The sequence below is a fragment of the Mustela lutreola genome, chromosome 14, assembly GCF_030435805.1.
Source record: "Mustela lutreola isolate mMusLut2 chromosome 14, mMusLut2.pri, whole genome shotgun sequence".
Taxonomy (NCBI): Eukaryota; Metazoa; Chordata; class Mammalia; order Carnivora; family Mustelidae; genus Mustela; species Mustela lutreola.
Window position 1 is genome coordinate 35,142,111 of NC_081303.1, and position 26,339 is coordinate 35,168,449.

Genomic DNA, 26,339 nt, shown 5'->3' on the forward strand with positions numbered 1-26,339 from the left:
TAATGTCCTTCATGCTATTCCTTATGTTCCACAAGTAAGTGAAACTATGTAATTGTCTCTCTCTGCTTAACTTATTTCACTCAGCATAATCTCCTCCAGTCCCATCCATGTTGATGCAAAAGTTGAGTATTCATCCTTTCTGATGGCTGAGTAATATTCCATTGTGTATATGGACTGCATCTTCCTTTTCCATTTGTCTGTTGAAGGGCATCTTGGCTCTTTCCATATTTTGGCTATTGTGGACATTGCTGCTATGAACATTGGGGTACATTCACTACTTCTTTTCACTACATCTGTATCTTTGGGGTAAATACCCAGTAGTGCGATTGCTGGGTCATAGGGTAGCTCTGTTTTTAATTTTTTGAGGAACCTCTACACTCCTTCCTAAAGTGGCTGCACCAATTTGCATTCCTAACAACAGTGTTTTAAGGGTTCCCCTTTCTCCACAATTTCTCCAACATTTATTGTTTCTTGCCTTGTCAATTTGGCCATTCTAACTAGTATAAGGTGGTATCTCAGTGTGGTTTTGATTTGAATCTCCCTGATGGCTAATGATGAACACTTTTTCATGTGTGTTAGCCATTTATATGTCTTCTTTGGAGAAGTGTCTACTTATGTCTTCTGCCCATTTTTTGACATGATTATCTGGGTTTTTTTGGGGTATTGAATTTGAGAAGTTCTTTATAGATCTTGGATGATCAGTCCTTTGTCTGTAGTGTCATTTGCAAATATCTTCTTCCATTCTGTGGGTTGCCTATTTGTATTGTTGATTGTTTCCTTTGCTGTGCAGAAGCTTATCTTGATGAAGTCCTAAAAGTTCATTTTTGCTTTTGTTTCCCTTGCCTTTGGAGATGTGTCTGGAGAGAAGTTGCTATGGCTGATGCCAAAGAGGTTACTGTCTATGTTCTCCTCTTGATGGATTCCTGTCTCACATGGAGGTCTTTCATCTATTTAGAGTTTATCTTTATAAAGATTTATAAAGTTTATCTTTATAAAGTTTACCTTTATAAAGATAAACTCTAAATAAGAGAGTGTAAGAGAATGGTCCAGTCTCATTCTTCTATACATAGCTGTCCAATTTTCCCAGCACCATGTATTGAAGAGACTGTCTTTTTTCCACTGGATATTTTTTCCTGCTTTGTCGAAGATCAGTTGACCATAGAATTGAGAGTCCATATCTGGGCACTCTATTCCGTTCCACTGATCTATATGTCTGTTTTTGTGCCAGTACCATGCTGTCTTGGTGATCACAGCTTTGTGATATAGCTTGAAATCAGGCAACGTGATGCCCCCAGCATTGTCTTTCTTTTTCAACATTTCTTTGGCGATTCAGGGTCCTTTCTGGTTCCATACAAATTTTAAGATTGTTCCAGCAATTTGAAAAATGCCATTGGTACTTTGATTGTGATGGCGTTGAAAGTATAGACTGCTCTGGGCAGCACAGACACTTAAAAAATGTTTATTCTTCCAATCCATGAGCATGGAATATTTTTCCATCTTTTTGTGTCTTCTTCAATTTCTTTCACGAGTGTTTTGTAGTTCCTAGAGTATAGATCCTTTACCTCTTTGGTTAGGTTTATTCCAAGGTATCTTATGGTTTTAGGTGCTACCACTTTCCAGTTTGGATTTTCCAAGTTGTCCCATCACAGATGTCTCCTCTCTTCCTCTCTCCCTGTTGCTTGCCCTCTTCTTCAATTCTAGCTCACTTACTTTTTTCTTTCAGTCATTTCTTCAAGAAACCTTAACTCCAAGCTCATATAACAGACCTCTACTACTGAAGTTTTTACACACTCTGCTTTTACCTTTCTTTTCCGTATCTTTATTTCTTTCTGATAATTTCAAATTTGTATTAAATTTTTCCCTTTACATCTTTCTATTGGTATATTTTTAATTAACTGAATTCTGATTTTATCCATAAAAGTTCCACTTTATTTCAATACAGTGATCTAGCTGTTTTATAATAAGTTCAAAATATTTTCAACTATATTTTAGTTAAAAGTTCATTAAGAACACAGGCTGAAGGGACGCCTGGGTGGGTCAGTCAGTTCAGCATCTGCCCTGAGCTCAGGTCATGATCCCAGGGTCCTGGAATGGAGTCCCTCATTTGGCTCCTAGCTCAGTGGGAAGTATGCTTCTCCCTCCACCAGCTGCTCCCCCTGCTTGTGTGCTCATTCGCTCTGACAAATAAATAAAATAAGATCTTTAAAAAATAATACTAAATTAAATAAATAAATAAAAGAAGAAGAAGAACACAGGCTGTCTCCTCACTTTAAAGAAAAATATTCCAAAACAAAACTGAAGTATTTTATACAACAGGTGCTTTACCTAATAAATCACAAAAATAACTTAATGTAAGTACCTAACCAGTATTGCTAAGACTCACCAAAAGCTTTTAAATGTAAAGAACAGTAATGTTTTAAAAAGATATTCTAAGAGCAATTAAAAATTTTTATCAATCCTTGTATAATAGATACAACTTTTCTCAATTAGGCACATTTTTCCTTTTTTATGCATATGAATTATCATGACACAACTGTGATAAAGAGCCAAATAAAATAAAAATATTTGAATTGTAGAAGATGCAGGAATTTCTGTAAAGGTCAAAAATCAGTTCTCTTAGTTGATTAAAAGAGTTTCCTCACATAGTGATCTAAAGGGGTATGTGCACCTCAGTGTTCATAGCAGCAATGTCCACAATAGCCAAACTAGGGAAAGAGCCCAGATAGACATCAACAGATGAATGGATAAAGAAGATGTGGCATATACATACAATGGAATATTACTCAGCCATCAAAAAATGAAATCTTACCATTTGCAATAATGCAGATGAAACTAGAGGGTATTATGCTAAGCAAGTAAGTCAATCCGAGAAAGACAATTATCATATGATTTCATTCATATGTAGCATTTAAGAAACAAAAGAGAGGATCATAAGGGAAGGGAGGGGAACATAAAACAAGATGAAATCAGAGGAGACAAACCATTAGAGATGCTTAACTATGGGAAACAAACTGAGGGTTGCTGGAGGGGGAGATGGACATTAAGGAGGACATGTGATGGAATGAGCACTGGGTTTATATACAGCTGATGAATCACTGACCTCTACCTCTGAAACTGATAATACACTATATGTTAATTAACTGAATTTAAATAAAATCTAAAAAAAAAAATCATTTCCTCAGATTCACTCAATGAATTTTTTGAAGTCCACTACTAAAAATATAATTTAGAAAGATACTTTATTCCTAGAAAAATGTACACTGAATTATAGCTGAGAAGCCCTGTCAGTTCTACCTCCGAAGTCCTTCCCCATTTGGAACCTCCTCTCCCTATAAGGCCCATGGGTTTGGTAAGAACTCACCAACTCATGCAATTACCTCCCAACCAGTTTCTCTATTAACGGTTGCTTCTGAAATAATAAAAAGCACCATAGCAATTTTAGCTTTAAAAGATTTGTTGAGGATTGTCTTTACTATGTTGGTAACTACTAAAGTTGGATGGTGGGTTCATGAGGCTTTACTCTATATTATTTTCTCACTTTTGCATATCACAATTATCCATTTAAATGTTTACATGCCTCTGTAAGATGGCAAACTCCTTGGAGATAGGAATTATCTCCTATTCATCTTTATGTCTAATACAGTTCCTAAGAGAGAGTAGATCATTTTTTTTCAGTTGGACACAATCATCCTATAGGAAAAAATAACAAAATGGTCAAGAAACCTGAAACAACTCAATGTTTCAGTTAACTGATTAAAATGATCTGTTATGAGAATACATTCCTATCTTTTCTTCATTATGAACATCAGAGAAAAGAACTGTGTCTTTATCTATGTATCTCCTAGAGCTTAGGAAAATGCTTCATAAAATGTATGTTCCGACCAAGTTATAAATCTTGTTATTTTGTAAAACAGCAAAGCTCTCAATATGCTATTTATTCAGTCACCTAAGTAATTTTGTGTTCCTGCCATCCTCATGGTCTGTCTTTAACTCCTACTAGAAGGCTGGCAAGGGAATCAGTTTCCTAATTTACTCTCTCCCTCTCATTAAAACTTCTACATTCTTCCATAAAAGCTAAACCAGTAACCTACCCACATTACAGAAATGGCACCTGTCCACTTGGCTACAAAAGTTCTGGCTCTGGAGCCAGACTGTCTAGATTCAAATGCTGACGTGGTCATTTACTCACTGCATGATCGTGGGCAAGTTACTTACTGGCTGTTGAGCAAGTTACCTATTCATTACCATTATCTTCTATGCATTTTTATACTAGCTTCTTAATGTAGTTGTACCTCAGTTTCTCATCTCTCTTTCTTTTTTTTTAAAAAAGATTTTGTTTATTTGACAGAAAGAGTGAGAGAGCACAAGCAGGGGGGAGCAGCAGAGGAAGAGGGAGAAGCAGGCTCCCTGCTGAGCAGGACCCTGGGATCATGACCTGAGCTAAAGGCAGCTGCTTAACTAAGTAAGCCACCCAGACGCCCTTAGTTTCTCATCTCTACCATAAAGATACTAATAGTCCCTACCTCAGTGGATTGCCGTGGCGAGTACAGTAAGGCTTCTAAAGTGCTCAGGGTAGCACCTGGCGCATAACAAGCAAACTTGAGTCAGCTCTTACTTTGTAGCCATGCCCTGCCTTTCCTCCTGTTACAGTGAACGGTCTGTGCTCTTAAAAACAACTCCTCCATTCCTCAACAAATCCATCTCTTCTTGCCTACTCAACAGCTTCTCTTGCAACTGTGTCCTCTCCCTCTGGCATTCTCAAATTTTCTCTCCTAGATTATTTTCAACAACATACAACATGCTACATTAATTTTTAGAATAACCTCTGGGTGCACATGCAGTTCCTAACATGTCCCTATTTCTTGTCATCCTTTTAAGCAAAACTACTCTGAAGAGGTCCCTTTACCTGCTGATTATCTTTCTTAGACACAGTCTAATCAAGCTTTCATTCTTACCTCTCCATTGAGAGGTTTTTGTCAGGGTCATCAGTGACAACTGAATTGCTGGGTCAAGTAAAAATTCTCAGGCTTACTCGACCTATCAGCAACTGATCATTACCTTCTTCTTGACAGACTTACTTCCTTTGACTTCTAAATTGTTTCTTCTCCTACCTTTACAGGCTATGCTTTCTTGGACTCCTTTGTATGATCCTCCTCATCCCTCCAACCTCTAAACACTGGAGTGGACAAGAGCCTGGTTCCTGGATGACTCTTCTATTCACTCCCTAAGTAATCCTGTCCATTCTAACAGCTTTAAAAATCATATACACCAATGGCTCCCAAACTCCTATTTCTATCCTTACCTTTCCTTGAACTCAATCTACTATCTAACTGACTAAAGGACACATTTATTTGGATGTTTACAAGGCATCTCAACATCTCCAAAGTCTTGACTTTATCCTCCAAAGGTGTTCTTCCTCCTCTTGTCTTTCATATTTAAATAAACATAAGACCTAGTTGTTCAAGGCAAAACTCTGGCATTGTTGGTCAGTTATTTCTTTTTCTCAGGCCACACAGGAAAAATAAGCAAATTCTATCACCTCTGTCTCAAAATAAATCCAGAATCTCATCACATGTTACTTTTTGCTATCAGCATGGCAGAAGACATCATCATCTCTCTGCTAGTTTATTTAAAATAGTCTTCTAACTATTCTGCCTGCTTCTGTCTTTGGTTCCTTATAATTTATTTTTCAGTTCAAAGCCAGAATGACACTTTAAAAATGTTTAAGTCAAAACACCTCACCATAACATGACATGATCAAGACACAAAGTGGTCGAGTAAACTGTCCTATGAAAATTGAATCTACTTAAAATCTAACATGAAATATATCAATTTATATTTATTTTTAAATTATACAAGAAAAAATAATCAAGTACCAAATGTAGTTATGTAAAATTTTCATAGACTTGAAGGGACAGAAATCTGTAAGTCAAGAATTTTCACTCATAAATACATTCAATAAATTTTTGTTGAGCACCTACCATATTCTAGGCACTGTGATAGGAACCTGTAAGACAACAGTAACTTTGAGGAGGTCATGTGCATTTGACATAACTTTGAAGAGCCAGAATAGAAAAATTAGTTTGAGACCGTGATTCCTACAATAAATACTACAAATCCAAGTAAAGAGAGAGGAATGTGAATACAAGGGATAATGAAGGCACTGACCTAAGAAAAGCAGACACTTCAAAGAGCTACTCTACATATAAGCCACAAATTTCATTCCTGTCTTTTTCCGTTCTTTTTCCTCCATTTCCTTCCTTCATTCATATTTATTACTTGTTCTGATGTTTTCTGTGTAGTACAAAATATAAAATAAGCATTTGGGTCATTTTTTTCTTCTTTTGTTTTTCTGACAGAGTCGTAGCATTTGTGCCTCAACAATCAAAATGCTCAGGATTAATACTCTTGGTTTTCAGGGTCTGGGTTGTTTCTGTTTTGGTTTTGGGTTTTAGGGTTTTTTGCCATTTAAGGTACAATTTATGCAGTGTAAAATCCACCCCAGTTCTGAGAGTTCTGATAAATACATAAAGTTGTGTGGTCATCACTGTAACCAATATACAGGATAGTTAAAAAATTCTATGCTCTCGGGCGCCTGGGTGGCTCAGTGGGTTAAGCCTCTGCCTTCGGCTCAGGTCATGATCTCAGGGTCCTGGGATTGAGGCCCGCATCGGGCTCTCTGCTCAGCAGGGAGCCTTCTTCCTCCTCTCTCTCTCCACCTGCCTCTCTGCCTACTTGTAATCTCTCTCTGTCTCCCTGCTGAGCAGAGAGCCTGATGCGGACCTCGATCTGGAAACAGATCATGAGATCTGAGATCTCATGACCTGAGCCGAAGGCAGAGGCTTAACCCACTGAGCCACCCAGGAGCCCAAAATAAATAAAATCTTTAAAAAAAAAAATTCTATGCTCTCTTGTAGTTACTACCACCCAACATGATCAGTTCTTGGCAGTTACTAATAAATTTTCTATCATGATAGTTTTGGCTTTCAAGAATCTTATATAAATGAAATCATATAGGATTTAGCCATTCAAATCTGACATGTTTTACTTAACATAAAGCACTTGAGATCCGTCATGTTATTGTGTGTCAGTAGTTCATTCTTTTTTTTTTTTAAGAGATTTTATTTATTTATTTATTTGACCGGGAGAGAGAGACACACACAGTGAGCGAGGGAACACAAGCAAGGGAAGCGGCAGAGGGAGAAGCAGGCTTCCCATGGAGCAGGAAGCCCAATGCGGGCTCAATCCCAGGACCCTGGGATCATGACCTGAGCTGAAGGCAGATGCTTAACAACTGAGCCACCCAGGAGCCCCAGTAGTTCATTCTTTTAATTGCTCAGGAATACTCCGCGGACTGCATGTACCACTTAGTTGATCCACGCTGGACAGCATTTGGACTGTTTCCAGTTGGAGGCAATTATGAACAAAGATGTTGCAAACTTGTACACAGGTTTTCATTTCACTTGGGTGACAATTTCACCTAGGAGTGACAATGAAATTGCTGGGTACTACAGTAAGTATGTGTTCAACTTTATAAGACAATGCCAAACTTTCCAAAACAGCTACACCATTCAGCACCTCCACCAACAAAACATGAGAGCTACAGTTGCTACGCATCCTTTGTAGCTCTTGGTATCACAGTGCTTTTCGCTATTGTTTTGTTTTATTTTAGTCATTTGAATACGTGTTAATGACGAATGTTGTTTAGCATTTTTTCATGGGCTTATTTGTAATTAAAAATATTTTCTCTGGTGAAGTATCTGGACCTTTTGCTTATTTTTAAGTGGGGTTTTTTGGGTTTTGGTTTTTTTTTTTTTAGTATTGAGTTTTGAGATTTTTTTTTTAAATATTCTAGATATAAGTCTTTTTCCAGGTATCAGTTTTACAAATATTCTCTCCCAATGTGTAGCTTTTCATTCTTCCGAATGTCTTCTGAAGAACAAAAGTTCTTAGTTCTGATTAAATCAAATCTGTAATTTTTTTTCTTTCCAACATCATTCCCTTGAGTTCATACCTAAGAAATTTCTGCCTAACTAAAGGCCACAATGATTTCTTATGTTTTCTTCTATAGTTTTTATAACTTTAGCTCTTATATTCAGGTTTACGAACTAGTATGAGTTAATTTTCAATATGGGACAAGGTATGCCCCAAAACTTATTTTTATTGTTTTTATTTTTTTGCATGTACATACCTAATTGTTAAGCATGATTTACTAAAAAGATTATCCTTTCTCCATTGAATTTCAACTAAACCTTTGTTTACAATCAATAGGCCATATATGTATATATTTTTATATACAGCTATATCAAGATATAATGCACATACCATACAATTCACCCATTTAAAGTACTTAATTCAATGGTTTTGATATATTCACACAGTTGTATAGCTATTACATTCAACTTTAGAACATTTTCACTACCCCAAAAAGAAACCCTGAACCTCTTAACATTCACCCTCCATTTCCTTAAATCCTCTCTCTAGCTCTGGACAACCACTCACCTAATTTCTATCTCTACAGATTTGGCTATTCTTGGTACTTCATATAAATGAAATCATACATTGCTCTTTCAGATTTGCTTTTTTCATGCAGCATGATGTTTTGAAGGGTCATGCATGTTTTAGATGTACCAGTACTTTATTTTTATTGCTGAATAATATCCCATTGTATGTATATACCATGTTTATTTATCCATTCATCACTTGATGGAATTCGGATCTGTTCCTCCTTTTGGTTATTATGAATAATGATACCATGAGCATTTGTACACAAGTGTTTGTGTAAACATAGTGATTTCATTTCTATTGGGTATATTAGTAGGAGTGGGATTGTTAGGCCATATCTTACCTCTATATTTAACCTTTTGAGGAAATGCGAGAATGTTCTCCAAAATGGCTGCTGTACCAGTGTTATCAGCAGTGTAAGAGGGTGTCAATTTCTCCACATCCTTGCCAACACTTGTTCTTATTTGTCTTTTTTATTACAGGTAACCCCATAGATGTAAGGTGGTATCTCATTGTGGTTTCTGTTTGCATTCCCCTAATGGCTAATGATGTAAGCATCTTTTATGTGCTGGCTGAGCATCAGTATGTCTTCTCTGGAGAAATGTCTATTTACATTGTGTAGCTCTATTTCTGAACCGTCTATTCTGCACCTTTGATCTATGTGTCTGTCCCTTCATCAATAATGTCTTGATCACTGCAGCTTGATGGTAAGCCCTGAAATCAGGCAGTATGAGTCTCCCAAATTTGTTCTTCATTTTTAAGTGTTTTGGCGATTCCAGTTACTTCACTTTTCTACACACATTTCAGAATCAGCTATTCAGTTGGTACCAAAACAAATTCCACTAGGATTTTGATTGAAGTTACATTGATCCCAAAGACTAGTAGGGCCAGAAGGGAAATCTTAACGATACTGAGACTTTCATTCTATTAACATGGTATATTTTTCCACTTACTGAGGTCTTCTTTGATTTCTTTCATTCCTGTTTTCTACTTCTGCAATGTATAGATCTAGTAACAGTTTGTTCAATTTCTACCTAATGTTTCAAGGGTTTTTTCTAGTGCTTTTATGTGATTTTAAATTTCTATTTGCAATTTTTCATAGCTAGAATATAGAAGTAAGATCGATTTTTGCATATTTACCTTGTATCCTACAACCTTGTAAAACTTGGTTTCCAAATTAGGTTCTGCCAATAAGTTAACAATGATATGTGATTGAAAGACAGAAGAAAAGAAGGATTTGCATTGCCAGTAGCAGCCATACTACAACTCCTGAGAAATAATGATACCTGGGAGATGCTCTAGGAAATACCAGCACCAATCATATAGGGTCCCCCCACCAGCTCAGAGGGCTGGGTAACTCTTTAGAAGCCAGGAACTAACAAAATGTCCCCTCCCCTCACAGCTTCTTCTAAACCCTAGCTACTCTGAGCATCCTCAGCGCCTCAGCAACCAGCTGGGCAGTCTTCTTCAGAGGTCCCTGCACCAGCTCCTTAGGAAACCTCCATTGAGCTCCTAGATTCTGTTCACAATACTTCTTCCATTTTATTTCTCCACCTCTAGAGGATACTGCTGCTTCCTACTATTTGGAATTTTCAATATCCTCTTTCTGTAGTTCAGCATTCTAACACGCTAGAAACCAATTACTTGCATTAATACCCCTCTAGCTGAAAAGGCTGGCAGGGCTTCTTTTTCCCAACTGGACTCTAACAATCTTCTTGCTCTGACCAGCACCCCTTCCACACTCCCAAGATATAACTGTCCTAGAAAATTCTATTAACTAATGACAAAGATTCTCTTTTTCACAGAGCTCTGCTCAGGCTCACCTGAACTCTTTCCTCAAACAGGCCCTGACTTGGAAGTTTCCATGTTCATTGCTGCCTTGTCCATTTTTAGCAAGAATCCTACTAAGTCAGTTTAGCCAGGACCCCCACCCTCAGTATCTGATCACCCTTGATTTCTAATTGAGTTCCTCATCTTCTCACATCCTCAGGTGATGTCTGATCACCCTTATCCACCTTATGCAAGAATCTTGCAAGGTAAATTTAGTCAGAAACTCCTTCACCTCTGATGTTTCCTCTCAGTCACTTTCCACCTGCTGACATCCACCCTCTCCTTGGCTATAAATTTGCACTGTTCCTTGCTGTATCTGGAGTTCAGCCCAATCCCTCTCCCCTACTGCAAGACCTCATTTCAGTGATTCCTACACCTACCATGATAGCTCCCCCTCCCTGAATAAAGTCATCCTTATCACCTTTAACAAGTGTCATGGATAACCTTAACACTAATTCACGGTCATAGAAAATGAAAATTCATCTTAAATGGGGCAAAAAACATTACATGAAATCAGTAAAAATATACGAGATAAATTTAGGAAAGTGATCAATGCTTACATGAGTCAATTAGCTTCTGGATATAGTATAGGGAAAAATCATGAAAGGTTTTTGAAATGGGGTTAAAGAGTCTACTGAACACCTTTTCTATGTTGCCCTTTTTGGGAATTATCTGATATGACAGAGGTGTATGCCTTTGTCTTTAGGCAAATTTACAACTCTCAACAGATGTGCAGAAAACTGGTAACAATGCATAACTTTTTTGTCCATAGCCATGAAAACAATACCTATTCATGACAATGCAAGTGAATTATTAGGAAGAGAATATAAATCTCTAAACTGAATTCTCACTTGATTGGTTCTAATATCTTAATGGCTCCCATTAATCAATGAGTTAAACTTTCTAAGATGTGTTCATCTTACATTTGTATGTGTGAGATAAATAACATTAAATTTTCTTTGTTTAATTAGGGGAGGCAGCAAGCCCTCCCTTACTCTTAGGGCAACTCCTTAAAATATAAAGATTTGGCACTTCGATCAGAAAGTTGACAAACTATTCTCCAGATTTTACAGTGAGAAGGCATGAGCTTTCCAATCCTCAGAACCATAAATAATCTGCCTAATTAAATGAAGAACCTCTCAGGAGGTGTATATCATAAGAAGCATTTGTTTGTCTCTTAAAAAGATAAAGTTTTAATTCGTTGTTCTTCTACTTTACCATATAAAATGTCTGAAATTCTTCCCAGACTTAGCAGCTTCTCCTGGACCACCACCATGCATGTAATTTGATATGCATACTCAATAATAAATGGTAGTTTCTATATAATGGTATGGCATAATCATTTGTTGGCAAGATTTTTAAATTTTACTAACAAATTATAGTTATGGGGGCACCTGGGTGGCTCAGTGGGTTAAAGCCTCTGCCTTCGGCTCGGGTCATGATCCCAGAGTCCTGGGATCGAGCCCGGCATCGGGCTCTCTGCTTGGCAGGGAGCCTGCTTCCTCCTCTCTCTCTGCCTACTTATGATCTCTGTCTATCAAATAAATAAATAAAATCTTTAAAAAAAAAACAAAAACAAAACAAATTATAGTTATGATTACCTCTTTAAAAAACTTACCTGTAATAGATATAAACAGAATATTCATAATAAGTATAAACAAAGTATCCTTTTTTGTAGTTCTAGATAAAATACTCAAAAATCTAAAGCAACAGTTTTAGTCAGAAAGAATAAAACAGACTGGTTACCGTTTATAATTAGTGGAGAAATGAGTAATTCTAAGCAGTACAGCCCCTTTTCGTGGTAATAGACTTAGTAGAGAAAGGAAATATAACCCCTTAACAATAGATATTTATATGTTTTAGCAATAAAGCACATAGCTGACAACTCTGGGCAATGTTATTTCTAAATTAAATAATAAAGCAAATGTATCTTCCAAAAGTAAGTTAAATAAAACCATACTGAATGGAAGACCCAGACAAACATAGAGTATTCATGAATTATGTTTTAACTTTTATGTTTTTAAAGTACATTAAAATACTAATATAAACAAACATATTTTAATTAATAAGACAAATTAACATCAACTATGTAAATATAAAATTTTCAATACAAAAAATAAATTTTACCATCTTCCTAGCAGTTCTCCCCAAGAATACAGGATCTTCTCAGGACAATCCTTAGACACATCACCTGTTCCACTTGAGAGTTCATTATCACTCTCTGCAGAAGAAACACAAAAATAAAAATGAAGAACACTGTATTATATATTTGTTATTTATGTTTTATAAAGAAAGAAACATGACAATGTGTCTAATAAAACAAACTTCTGCTTATGCCCATTGCAAAAAAAAAACAGTAGAAATTTCATTAATACAGTTTATCTTTAGTGCCTAGATAAATATATTCTGAAAGCATAAACATTTTATGAAAATTCCTATTCACAGTTTATATAGTATGAAATTGAAAATACCTATATATAAATAACTCTATCCCCAAAGGGTAAAATTTTAAAGCTAATGGTAACACAATTAGAAATTCCTATGTGATATTCTAATCATGAAATTAATACTCTCAAATATTAATATTTTATTAGTGATGCCAACAATGAAATCAAGAGTCAGATATACATTTATATCAATATATAACACTGAGAAATATATATATATTATGATACAAACACCAAACAACTAGAAATATAAGAAAATTTTAAGGTTTTAAAGATATACTCATAAGTACAAATATTTTTGACTATAGGAATTCATAAGTACAAATATTTTTAACTAAAGGAAAGATTAAACTATTTGGCTTTTTCAAATGGCAACTTTATAAATATCCCATAATATAAAGTAACAGTTGCAGAAAGAATACAACTGGTTGAGTTACAGCACTCCATTAGTGATGAAAATGAGTAACTGTGAGCTGTGTAAATCTTCTGTAAGTGGTAACAGAGCTGGTGGAGAAAGGAAATACAATGGGCACAACTTACCTACATTATAACAAGGACTTTGACAGAGGACTATATAAGAAAAGTCTGAAGAAGTATTACCTGAATGATAAGCTAGATAAAAATTTGTTTGGCTCATAGCAAGCACAAATGTACTATCAACATTGTTACAGTACAATAGGGACTGGCATTACGTGAATCCCACCGGGATTGGTGTGAAGAACAGTTATTACTTAGCATACTAGAAAGCCAATGGTCCAAGTATAAACTAATTCATACAGGTGGACAGCATGAACACCAAAAAACAATACAGTAAAGGAAGGTTTATTTGGCCAGGTTAAAAGATTTGGTCATATTCACACAAAGAGATCTTATCACATAGTAAAGTATAACCAAAACATAAGCACATGCATAGACAAATGCTTTAACACGTTTAGGACACTTTGTTCAAAAAGTAAACATTATTCTGGATACTGGAATAAAGGTCAAGAAGGTATACACTAAACTCACGGCTCTACAAATACCTCACATAAGCAATTCTGTGAACTTTGTTCATCATGGATATAAGAGAAGTAAGAGATTTTTAAAAAAGCTAAACCAAGGGGCGCCTGGGTGGCTCCGTTGGTTGAGTGACTGCCTTGGGCTCAGGTCATGATCCCGGACTTCCAGGATCAAGTCCCCGCATCGGGCTCCCAACTTCTTGGGGAGTCTGCTTCTCCCTCTGACCTTCTCCTCTCTCGTACTCTCTCTCACTCATTCCCTCTCAAATAAATAAATAAAATCTTTAAAAAAAAAAAAAAAAAAGCTAAACCAAATGAAGTATTTCTAAGTATTAGAGGAATAAAGTAAACGGAAACAACTAAAGCCTTAAATATTAAAATATCCTAAAAAAACTATCGATGTAAATAACCATCCTTTATAATCCTTATAATTTTTCATCTAGACTGAGGTACTTTTTGAGAGTGAAAAAGGAGACTATTAAAAGTTACACTGGAAAAAAGGTTAAACACACTATTCTGAGGCAAACAGGGACTGTGGATCACTCTTCTTATAAACTGGTACCAAGTATGAGTGCTTATAATAAAAACTGGATTTCAGTCAAGCAGGGTCCAATAGAGTCCCACCTTATCCTCTATTTTGCTCTATTGTAAATAATAACACACCAAGGCTCCAAAGTATTTGCTAAAGTTGTATATGCCAAATTGAAGACCAAAATCTAAGAACACAATGAAAAGGGAAAAGAAAAAAAAAGGAAACAAATCATTAATCTTGATTATAATAAAATTCAGAAAGTACTACTAACACAGAGAATCTGTTTCTTCTTATTTTTTTTTGGGAAAGGAATAAAACAAAACCAAGATGCCATAAGAAAGATTAAGAAATCTACCTGTAAATTAAAAGCTGATATGAAGCAAGATATAGTGTATACTAAAAAACAAAAACAAACAAAAATCCCAACTTCTGACAAATGGTCCTAATATTCAATAAACTAAAAAATCCAATAAAAAAATTTGGGCCAAGGACCTAAACATAGTACAGTTGTATAAAAAAATAACTGGCCAATAAAGATGTTAAAGAAAGCCTTATTTCAATTATTTTGTTATTCAAATTAAAACAATAAAACAGAAAAAAACAGAGAGCATAAAGAATAATTATATCTAGTGTTGATAAAAAAAAAAAATAAGGGGAAATGGCCAAGAAAGTTGATGTTTATAGAAGAGTAATCTAAGAGGCCAAATTAACACATCATCTGATACAGCAACTCCACTTCTAAAAATTTATTCTCCAGGAACACATATGCCATATCAGTATCTGTAAAAGAATTTCATTGTATCACTGCTTGTAATAATAACTGAAAACTATCAGGACTTCTTCAACAGAAGCTGCATTAACTAGGTGCCCCTAGTTAATGTTGGTTAAGCATCTGCCTTGGGCTCATGTCATGATCCAGAATCCTGGCATAGAGCCCTGTGTTGGGCTCCCTGCTCCGTAGTAAGTCTGCTTCTCCCTCTGCCCCTACCCTTGCTTGTGCTCTCTCTCTCTCTAATTCTCTATCTCAAATAAATAAATAAAATCTTTATTTAAAAAAAGAAGTTGCATTAACTAAATTATGGTATGTCCATTCCAAAGAATACCACCCAACAGTTTAAGAATTGACTAGATCTTTACACAATACTTGAAAACCACCTAAAATACATTAATTTGAGATGAAAAACAAAAAAAGGAGTAAAGTAATTTTTAAGTACAGTTTTATTTCGGTAAGTGTATTACTGATATGACTACAAATATCTTTATAAACAGCTGTTTAAGATTATACACCAAACTATTAAGAAACTATTATGTTTCAGCACCTAACAGTATCTTCTCACATAGCAGACATTCAATAAATATTAAGGGAACACATGTTTCACTTTTAAGCTTCTTTTCTATAAAAATTCTTATCTCTTAAAATAAGTACACATAACTATATTAACCATGGGGAAAGGACTTTTATCTTTTAAATAATACCTGTTGCTACAGAAAACAAAAGCCTATTTCATTATTATAAACCCCTACTAATATGCCATAAAACCATCATTAACAACAAGTTACTGACAATCTGCCAAGTTATTTTCCACCACAAAAAAGAATTAGAAGTGTAAACACCCAGATTAGTAGGAGAACCACAACAAGAGGGGGTAAAATGGGCACACACACTGAAGTAAAAACTAGATCCCTGATGAACAATTAAGGCAGAAACCACAGCAAGTCAGGAGCCAAATATTTGGACAAAAAAATAGGACTTAGCCAAAGAAGACAGGAATCATAGGCTTTTATTGAATGTCTTTTTTTAATCTCTATAACAAATACTGTTCTTTTTTTTTTTTTTAAAGATTTTATGTATTGATTTGACAGAGAGAAATCACAAGTAGATGGAGAGGCAGGCAGAGAGAGAGAGGGAAGCAGGCTCCCTGCTGAGCAGAGAGCCTGACACGGGACTCGATCCCAGGACCCTGAGATCATAATCCGAGCCGAAGGCAGCGGCTTAACCCACTGAGCCACCCAGGCGCCCCCAAATACTGTTCTTAAATTTTATAGACACTAACTCACTGTATCCCTTAAGCAACCTAATAAGGTAGTCAACTACTCAATTTCCCATTTTCAATGTAAGAAAATTGAGGCACAGAGAGGCTAAGTAATTTGCTCAAGGTTACCCTGCTTGGGCAGGTGAAGGAGACAGAAAATTCCAGAATTCTAAGTCAGAGTCAAATGTTACCACTCCTTATAGTTTGTTTGTTTCTTTTCTTACCATGTTTTCATAGGAGACCATGCTTGGCATTTAGCAGATACGAGTCTGTGCCAAGTGTCAACATCGAGTAAATGGCTAGAAGCCAGAGCCAAGCATAGAAAAGGCAGGCCCATTTAAAGCAACATGCCCAAAAAAACACCAAAACCACTGAGTTGGGAGCAAGAGATTTAATGGTCAGGTTTCAGGGGTACAATCCCCTTGACAATCAGGAAGAATAAAAATAAATTGATATCCTAGTGACCTCAAAAGTGAGCCAGATCTATCTTCCTTGCTGCAGAAACCAGTCACCTTGAGTTTCAAATACCTACTGGCCATTCTGTTAGACAAGAAGAAAGGAAGCTAAGGAAACAAATTAAAGTTACTGTATTAGAGAGGTCTGTTAAGATCTCCTACTATTAATGTATTCATATCAATATGATTCTTTATCTTGATTAATAGTTTTCTTATGTAATTGGCTGCTCCCATATTAGGGGTATAGATATTTACAACAGTTAGATCAGAATTATGTAGTGTCCTTCTGTATCTCCGACTACACTCTTTAGTTTAAAATCTAATTTATCTGATATGAGAATCGCTACCCCAGCCTTCCTGAAGCCCACTGGCATGAAAGATGCTTCTCCATCCCTTCACTTTCAGTCTGGGTGTATCCTTAGGTTCGAAATGGGTCTCTTGTAGACAACATATGGATGGGTCCTGTCGTTTTATCCAATCTGCAATCATGTGTCATTTTATGGGCGTATTTAGGCCTTTCACATTGAGAGTGATTATTGATAGATACGTTTTTATTGACATCGTGTTACCTTTGAAGTCTTTCTTTCTGAAAATTTTCCCAATCTCGCGAATGGAACCAACGTTCATGTACTAGAGACAGAACGGTTTCCCCCCAAGATTACAGAATCTCGAAAGTCCTCGAGACACCTCATAGTAAGAATGAGGAATCTTAATTGTAGACAGACACTCCTAAAGGCAGCTAGGACAAAGAAGCTCCTTACGTAGAGAGGAAAGCCCATCAGAATAACGTCAGACCTCTCCACAGAGACCTGGCAAGCCAGAAAGGCTGGCAAGATATATTCAGGGCACTAAATGAGATGAACATGCAGCCAAGAATACTATATCCAGCAAGACTGACATTCAAAATGGATGGAGAGATAAAGAGTTTCCAAGACCGGCAAGGCTTAAAAGACTATGCAACCACCAAGCTGATACTGCAGGAAATATTAAGGGGGGGTTCTATAAAAGAGGAAAAATCCTAAGAATATCATTGAACTGAAATAAAGTTACTCTATTAGATACAAAGGAGTTTCTAGGTACAATGGAAGAAATAAACTTAAGGGAAAAAAAAAGAATGAAAAAGATACTAGAAGACACCTGGGTGGCTCAGTCAGTTAAGCATCTTCCTCTTGCTCTGGTCACGATCCCAGAGTCCCGGGATCAAGTTCCGAATCAGGATCCCCACTCAGGGATCCTGCCAATCCTTCTTCCCCATGCGTGCTTGCTCGCTCGCTCTCTCTCTCTCTCTCTCTGGCTCCCATGCTCTCTCTCTCAAATAAATAAATATACAGGAAGAATGAGAGAGAGAAAGAAAGGAGGGAGGGAGGGAGGGAGGGACAGACGGACGGACGGACGGACAGAAAGGAAAGGAAAGAAAAAGACACTGGAAACTGAAGTGCAGTAAGAAACAGTGAGAAGGTTAGCAAGTAGAATGTGGCAGAGAGGCAACAACAGAACAATGTGGTATGTAAAAGGGTAACTGAAGGTTTTATAAAAAGCAACTGTTAAAAAACAAAAACAAACAAAAAAAACAACCAATTGTATTCCATTGTACCTAGGGGAAAAAAAAAGAAGAACAATGATATAAGGCTAGGATTCCTATCCTCCTAAGTAAATCTTATTTTTTACACCAAAATTCAAGTTAGGATTACCCTTTTCTGGATGCACTACTCCTCTGGGCATATTTCTCCTAGTGATTATCACACCATATTACAATGATCTATTTTCTTCTATGTCCTCTCCTATCAGACTTTATGTTTCCTGACAATGGGGAGAAACTTTTATTTCTATACTCCCAGTGCCTATATTAGTACTTGGCCATAGGATGTTAAAAGTTTCCTGAATTGATAACTGAAGGGGAGAAGATGGAAGAAAGAAAAAGTCGTTATACCTACAAAAAAATATATGCCTCGAAAATTAGTAAATTTTAGTACGTGGGCATCTATATGCAAACATGGGTAAAGGGAACCAGGTCCATTCAGTCATTCATAATGGATTCCAGAGTGAAAACACCTGGTTCTGAAATCCAGTTCCACCGTTTATTAGCTGTGATCCTGGTTAAATCACTTTGTGATTCAGCTGCCTATTTGTAAAATGGGAATAACAACAACACTGTAGTTGTACCAATTAAGCAAGTTATTGTATGCAGAACACATATATATTACAGTGCCTGGCAAAAGGCAGGCATGTTAACTATTAAAAGCTGTTTTCATTCAAGAAATTTGAATTCCTGTGATGTACAGTACAGGGGAAAAGCCAGAGTGCAAGTATTCAGCAGGAAGCAGCAACTATAAATGTAGATTATCTCTATCGAAGCTCATGAAATGTGCGAAGGTGAGAGTAATAAAGCTAAAAAGAACTGCACGGTCCAGTCAAGTGTCACGCTTCCTTTATCAAGCCCCAGCTCCCAGAAAGTTGGCCAGCTCTTCCTTTCTGACTCCTATATAGACTCCTACAATAATATCTGTAAGATTTCCAGGAACACATGCCTGTTTTCATTATTCATTCAGGCATTTAATATCTATAACTTTCATGTTTTACATATGTTCTTCCCTTTCTTGGAAACCAAGCTCTGTGAGGGCTGGGAGTAGATCTTGTCTTTATATAATAGCACTTAGCACACAGTAACATTCAATTATGGAATAAATGGAAGTATTTCTTTGTTACTGTTTTATTTTTAGAATACGTTCACACACTTAAAGTAATTGGGAAAGAAAACATCAGAAAGAGAAAGATGAGGAATCAGGCCAACTCCCGAAAAAGACATGAAACTGCCCAGGTTTGGAGGGAGTGACTGACCAGAAGGACCTCTCATATTTTGACTAAATATGGGGCTTTGGATAAGTTTGATGATGTTAAGAGAGGGAGCTGGGGGAATCCACAACTAACAGCTTCAACTCCTTTACTTTAGAAAAGGTCTCTGAGAGACTATGCTTAACTCAGGGAGTATGGCTGGAGACTCTTCCAAAATGCCTAACTTCATTTTTCTCCATGCACAGTCTCCTTGCCAATTTCAATTTCCCTGCAATTCAATTTCAATTCAATTTCTCCTTCAAACTCACACTATAGGACTACAACTTTCTTTAAAAATCGGTGAAATGAAAATAACCATATTAAACATGTATTGTAAAAATTAAATGAGAATGCATGTGCGGTACTAAACATGGTGCTGGACACCCAGTAGTACTCAAGTGTTAGGTATCATTTCTTATTATTTCTATTGCTACTGAATCCTCCGTTTCCAGCCCAGCACTTCAAAGTAACTAAAAAAAGCATTCTAGGTTTATTGTTTATTATTCACTGATTTCTAACATGCAGAGATCAGAAACCAACTGTGCAACACCAAAATAAGATTTAATAAATGTAGATTTTTAAGATCAAATAAAATAAATATGTATGACATTTCAGTCAAATTAATTTAAGGGCTCTCTCTCTTAACTTTGGCTACTCCCTGCTTTGAAACAAATACTGTGTTTCTATTAGCAATGTTTTTCATCCTAGTCATAAAAGGAATATTTCAGAACTAGTATCAACAGACACCATAAAAGGAAAAAATATATATATATTTCTATATACATATACATGCACACAACACAATGCTTCTTTTTTTTTTCAAATAAATTTAAAAATAAATGACAAAATCAGGGGCAAATTAGCACAAAATCCTTTTTTTAAAGATTTCATTTAGGGTGCCTGGGTGGCTCAACGGGTTAAGCCTCCGCCTTCGGCTCAGGTCTTGATTTCAGGGTCCTGGGATCAAGTCCTACATTGGGCTCTCTGCTTAGCAGGGAGCCTGCTTCCTCCTTTCTCTCTGCCTGCCTTTCTGCCTACTTGTGATCTCTCTCTGTCGAATGAATAAATAAATAAAATCTTTAAAAAAAATAAAGATTTCATTTATTTATTTGACACAGAGAGAGAGAGAGACAGTGAGAGAGATAGCAAGAGAGGGAACACAAGTAGGGGAAGTGGGAGAGGGAGAATCAGGCTTCCCACTGAGCAGGGAGCCTGATGTGGGGCTAGACTGCCCAGGACCCTGGATCATGAACTGAGCCAAAGGCAGATGGTTAACAAATGAGGCACCCAGGCAATCTCATTTTTCTTTTCAACTGAAGGATTACTCATAAAATGAGGAACTGATAAGTAACCACAGATAAAATGTGATTGCTATGGGTTTTCAATGATTTTCCCCTTAATTTTCTTTTGTAATACATACTGTTCGCTGAAATTAATACAGGTAATCAAAGGTTACTATAAACTCTCTTCTAAACAATTGGGGAGAGAAAAAAACAAAACCTCACTCATCTGGCAAAACCTGTAGGAATACAAGTCTGTATAATGACATGTGTCAACCTGGAATAGAGTAAAATTGATTTATTTTGATTACTTAGTAGGAAATAATGTCATTTTGGATAGCCAAAAGCTGTCACATTTGTATGACCTTGAAAATAGTCTCTCATTTTTCACATGACAGTCAGAATATATTTGTTCTATATATAAGCTGATATATATATATTTGAAATAGGGTAACATTTTCCACTGTCAAAAGCAAGGTGATTTATTACAGAGAGAAGATTCAAGGTGGAAGAAACCACAAATTGCATGATTTCTTTCCAACTAAATCATCATCACTGTCACTCTCAATCTAATTACAGGTTTCTAATTAATAGTCCCTGTAGTTACTAAGCATAAGTGATTAATAAAAATGTATCAGTAATTGTTGAAATCTGTCAACCATATTCAAGAGAAGTGAGGCAGACAAGAACCTTACTTTTTTTTTTCCACTTTGTAACATTGTTTTTTAAGCCTCACAAATTTGTACAGATAACTAGAATGGAAAGAAGTGAGGTTACATTTGAGAGGGAAAAAGAGGGTAAGGCTCTTAACATTAAACAAACCACTTTTTCTTTTCTTTTTCTTTTTTTTTTTTTTTTTTTTCTTTTTTGGTGAGGAGCCCAATGCAGGTTGCTCATGACCCTGAAATCAAGATCTGAATGGAGAGCAAAAGTTGGATGCCTTCAGGGAAATACAAATCAAAACCACAATGAGATATCACCTCACACCAGTCAGAATGGCTAAAATCAACAAGTCAGGAAATGACAGATGCTGGCAAAGATGCGGAGAAAGGAGAACCCTCCTACACTGTTGGTGGGAATGCAAGTTGATGCAACCACTCTGGAAAACAGCATGGAGGTTCCTCAAAATGTTGAAAATAGAACTACCCTATGACCCAGCAATTGCACTATTGGGTATTTACCCTAAAGATACGTGATCCAAAGGGGCACATGCACCCGAATGTTTATAGCAGTAATGTCCAAATAGCCAAACAATGGAAAGAACCTAGATGTCCATCAACAGATGAATGGATCAAGAAAATGTGGTATATATACACAATGGAATACTATTCAGCCATCAAAAGAAATGAAATCTTGCCATTTGCGACGACGTGGATGGAACTAGAGGGTATCATGCCTAGCAAAATAAGTCAGTCGGAGAAAGACAACTATCATATGTTCTCCCTGATATGAGGAAGTGGAGATGCAACATGGGGGGTAAGGGGGTAGGAGAAGAATAAGTGAAACAAGATGGGACTGGGAGGAAGACAAAATTAAGTGACTCCTAATCTCACAAAACAAACTGAGGGTTGCTGGGGGGAGGGGGGTTGGGAGAAGGGGGGTGGAATTATGGACATTGGGGAGGGTATGTGCTATGGTGAGTGCTGTGAAGTGTGTAAACCTAGCGATTCACAGACCTGTACCCCTGGGGATAAAAATATATTATATGTTTATAAAAAATTAAAAAATTAATAAATAAATAAAAAATAAAAAGTTGGATGCTTAACCCAATGAGCCCCCCAGGTGCATCTAAACAAACTGCTTTCTTTTCTTTCTTTCTTTTTTTTAAGGTTTTATTTATTTATTTGATAGACAGAGACACAGCGAGAGAGGGAACAGAAGCAGGGAGAGTGGGAGAGGGAGAAGCAGGCTTCCCGCTGAGCTGGGAGCCTGATGCAGGGCTCCATCCCAGGATCCTGGGATCATGACATGAGCCAAAGGCAAACGCTTAACCATCTGAGCCACCCAGGTGCCCCAACAAACTGCTTTCTTAATCATAAGGCTAGTATATCCTTTCGTGTATTTATGGGTGTTTCATTTTACATTTTTCTAGGATATAAAGGGCATAGAATTTATTTATTTATTTATCTATTTATTTACATTTTGTATTTTTGGGAGTTTGGAAATGCATTTTAATTCTCTGCTCATTTTTTTAAATTGAAATACAACTAACATACAAAAAGCTGTAGGTATTTAATGTATACAATTTGATGTGTTTGGGGGCACTAGTATAATTTTATAATAAAAAATTGGGACAGTGGCTATTTCAATGTATTATCGATGATTTTTTTTTTCAAAATAATTTGACAGGTGGTAAAAAAGGAAGTTAGTGCCTGGCAGATTATAAGAAAGAACATATGAAAATAGTTATACTAAAGGATTATTTTAAAACTTATCAAAGAATGACTTTTAAAAGGCAGCCAATCAATTAGAGGGAAAAAACTAAGCAAGCGTTGGAGATAATTACAAGCAAAGAGAAGCAAGGGAAGAAAGAACCCCTCAGGATACTCAAATTTAACTAATGGTGGAAAGGGAGCTCACTAACACCCACCAGAGCTGCAAAATATACTCAGAAGTCCTCTAACTGGGCAGACGAACCTCTTTGACCAACAGTGTAAATCTGCAAGGGAAAATACTCAAAAGGAAATGAGAAAGTGAGGGGACATATGCCCACAAGACTAGCCAAAGCAGCAACATGAAATCAGGCAGTCAAGGAAGTAACAGTGAAAGCAGGTGCATCTCTGCACTGGGATTTTTTTTAGATTCCCCTCCTAAGGGAAAGCACTTTAACTGATGAAGAGATTGCCAAGTATGAAACACATTGGGAGAAAAGGAGCAGAAACCGCCGAAGGAGACAGGTTAATTTTTGATATAGGCTGGCTCTTACACATACAGACTTTAAAATTCAACAGTGACAGTAAACATATAATTGTGGAAGTAACAGAAAATTATGGATTTTTGAGAAAAACTGAAAATTGTAGAGCATAAGTGCCATTTTATTGGACCTAAGCATTCTCTGCATGGTCCTATGATAACATATCTCTCTGTAATGGCCTGAACACTTGCCTGCCTTCCTTCCGAAACTAACTTACTTGCTTAAATAGGAGACTGTATTCTAGTGCTCATGGCATTACACACCCTATCAAAGTACTTAGCACCTGGTAAGCGCTCAACAGATGTTTGATGAATAAAATAAGAAATATGCTTTTTCAGAACCTATGCATCAACTGCCTATGGGACATTGCAAAAAAAATTCTTAGTTTTCTTCACATACCTGTATTTGCCTGGTTCTCCCCTCCCCCATGTTCATAAATGACAGCATAATCTATGCAGTTGTTCAAACGGAAATGGACAAGTTATTATTTATCCTCACCACCTACATTTGATTGCCTGACGCTGCCGACTCCACCTCCAAGACGTATTTCCATTCTATCTACTTTTCTCCCTCTCCACATTACAACCCTTACCCAAGACCCCAACATTTTGGCCAAGATCACTGTAAGAGTCTCCCAATGGTCTCCCTGCTTCCATCCCTACTCTACTTAACTTCATTTTCCTCCTATAAAGCTGCAGCGGGGTTTTGAAACCAGGAATCAAATCTTTGTCTCTTCTTCCCAGATTAAAATCCTTTAAAGCCTTCAAAAAAGAATTCCTCACTGTGGCTTACAAGTATTTACATGATGTCCCCTGGCCATATCTGTCCATGTCTGTATTGTATCACTTTTTTGCTTGCCCCCGACCCTTCAGTGATCCATCTTTTCTTTATTTTTTAAGATTTTATGTATTTATTTGACAGAGAGAGAGAAAGATCACCAATAGGCAGAGCAGCAGGCAGAGAGACAGGGGAAAGCAGAATTCCCCTGAGCAGGGAACCCAATGCGGGGCTCGATCCCAGGACCCTGAGGTCATGACCTGAACTGAAGGCAGACGCTTAACCCACTGAGCCACCCAGGCGCCCCCATTCTCCTTTCTATTCTTCAAACACACCAAGCACACTTTCACTTTCACGCCTCTGCATTATTTCCTCTCCTAAAATGCTCTTTCCCGATCTTCCGACAACTGGCTTCTTCTTGTCACTCAGGTCTCAGTGCAAATGCCACCTCCTCAGAGAAATTTTTAGCTGAACACCCAATCTAAAGTAGCTACCCAGACCAATCAACCAATTTTAACTGTCTAAATGGCATTATTAGTTCATGATATTTTTCTGATTTAGTATCTGTCATTTCTCCCATAATTAGAAGTACAAAAGATCTATCTATCTTATTAAGTCAGAGGTCTTCAAGATCACCCCCATGTTCAATAATTCTCTAGTGGAAAAAAAAAATTCTCTAGCGGGACACAGAGGACTCAGCCTATAGTTGTTACACATGACTTATTACAGTACAAACAAAGCAAAACTGGCAAAGGGAAAAGGCACCCTAGGTGAAGTGTAGAGGAGACCAGGTACAAACTTCCCGAAGTCCTCTCTCTCCCAGTGGAGTCCACAGGACACTCTTAAATCTTCCAGCAACAAGTTATTACAAAACGTGTGAAATGCTGTCTACCAGGAAAGCTCATTAGAGAGGTTTTTATTGGGGCTGATCATGTAAGTACCCTCCGCTTAGCATGTACCAAAATTCCAGAATCCAGAAGGAAAGTAGGTGTTCAGCATAAACCATATTGTTAGTAGAAATAGTGTGGGCACAGTGAGCCACTCTTCTCAATTAGGGAATGGTGGGAACCCTCTCAAAATTTGTTTCCCAGTAGAAGCCAAGGGCTGACCTTGCAAATAGCCTTTTCTGAGGATAGCAGTCTGAAGACTGCTATGTTAAGTCTGTTCTGCACACATATTCACCCCTGTATCACCTATCTATCCATTAACATATTTTAAAAACAAAAAATATGTTGTTCTTCACTGAGTCTAACATTTCCAAGAGATTTCCATTTATTACATAAATATTTACTTAACACTTGCCACATACTAGGCAATGGGAACTCAAAAAAGAATAAAATACCATCTGCCCCTTAGGAACTCACACTCTGGAAGGTGAGAGAAATGAATTTAAAAGACCATATTTATAATATGGTATTTTAAGAATTATTAGAATGGTATGTTCAAAGTACCATCAGAACAAGATGACAGAAACACTAATGCTGCCTTACTGTATAAGGGAAGACTTCCAGAAAAAACTGAGAGAGAAGAAAGGGCCTACTTTAGCAGAAAGTGGTCAAGGAAGGCTATCTGAAGAGGTAACACCTAAGCCTTGAGCTGAGATCTAAATGATGAGAAAAGGGCGGCTCAGTGGCTTTATGGCTTAAGCCTCCACCTCTGGCTCAGGACAATCTCCGGATCCTGGGATAGAGCCTCAGTGGAGAGTCGGCTTGTCCCTCTCCCTCTGCCACTCCCCC

At 36.9% G+C, this 26,339-nt stretch overlaps 1 protein-coding gene across 9 annotated transcripts in view; it reads right to left on the reverse strand.

Moving 5' to 3' along the window:
* RABGAP1L (RAB GTPase activating protein 1 like) overlaps nt 1–26,339 on the reverse strand; it is a 776,623-nt gene that overhangs the window by 553,511 nt on the left and 196,773 nt on the right. For all 9 annotated transcript variants that reach the window (XM_059146060.1, XM_059146061.1, XM_059146062.1 and 6 more), the window contains exon 12: nt 12,463–12,556. In XM_059146060.1, coding sequence (XP_059002043.1) covers nt 12,463–12,556 — 94 coding nt within the window. The remainder of the gene's footprint in view (nt 1–12,462; nt 12,557–26,339) is intronic.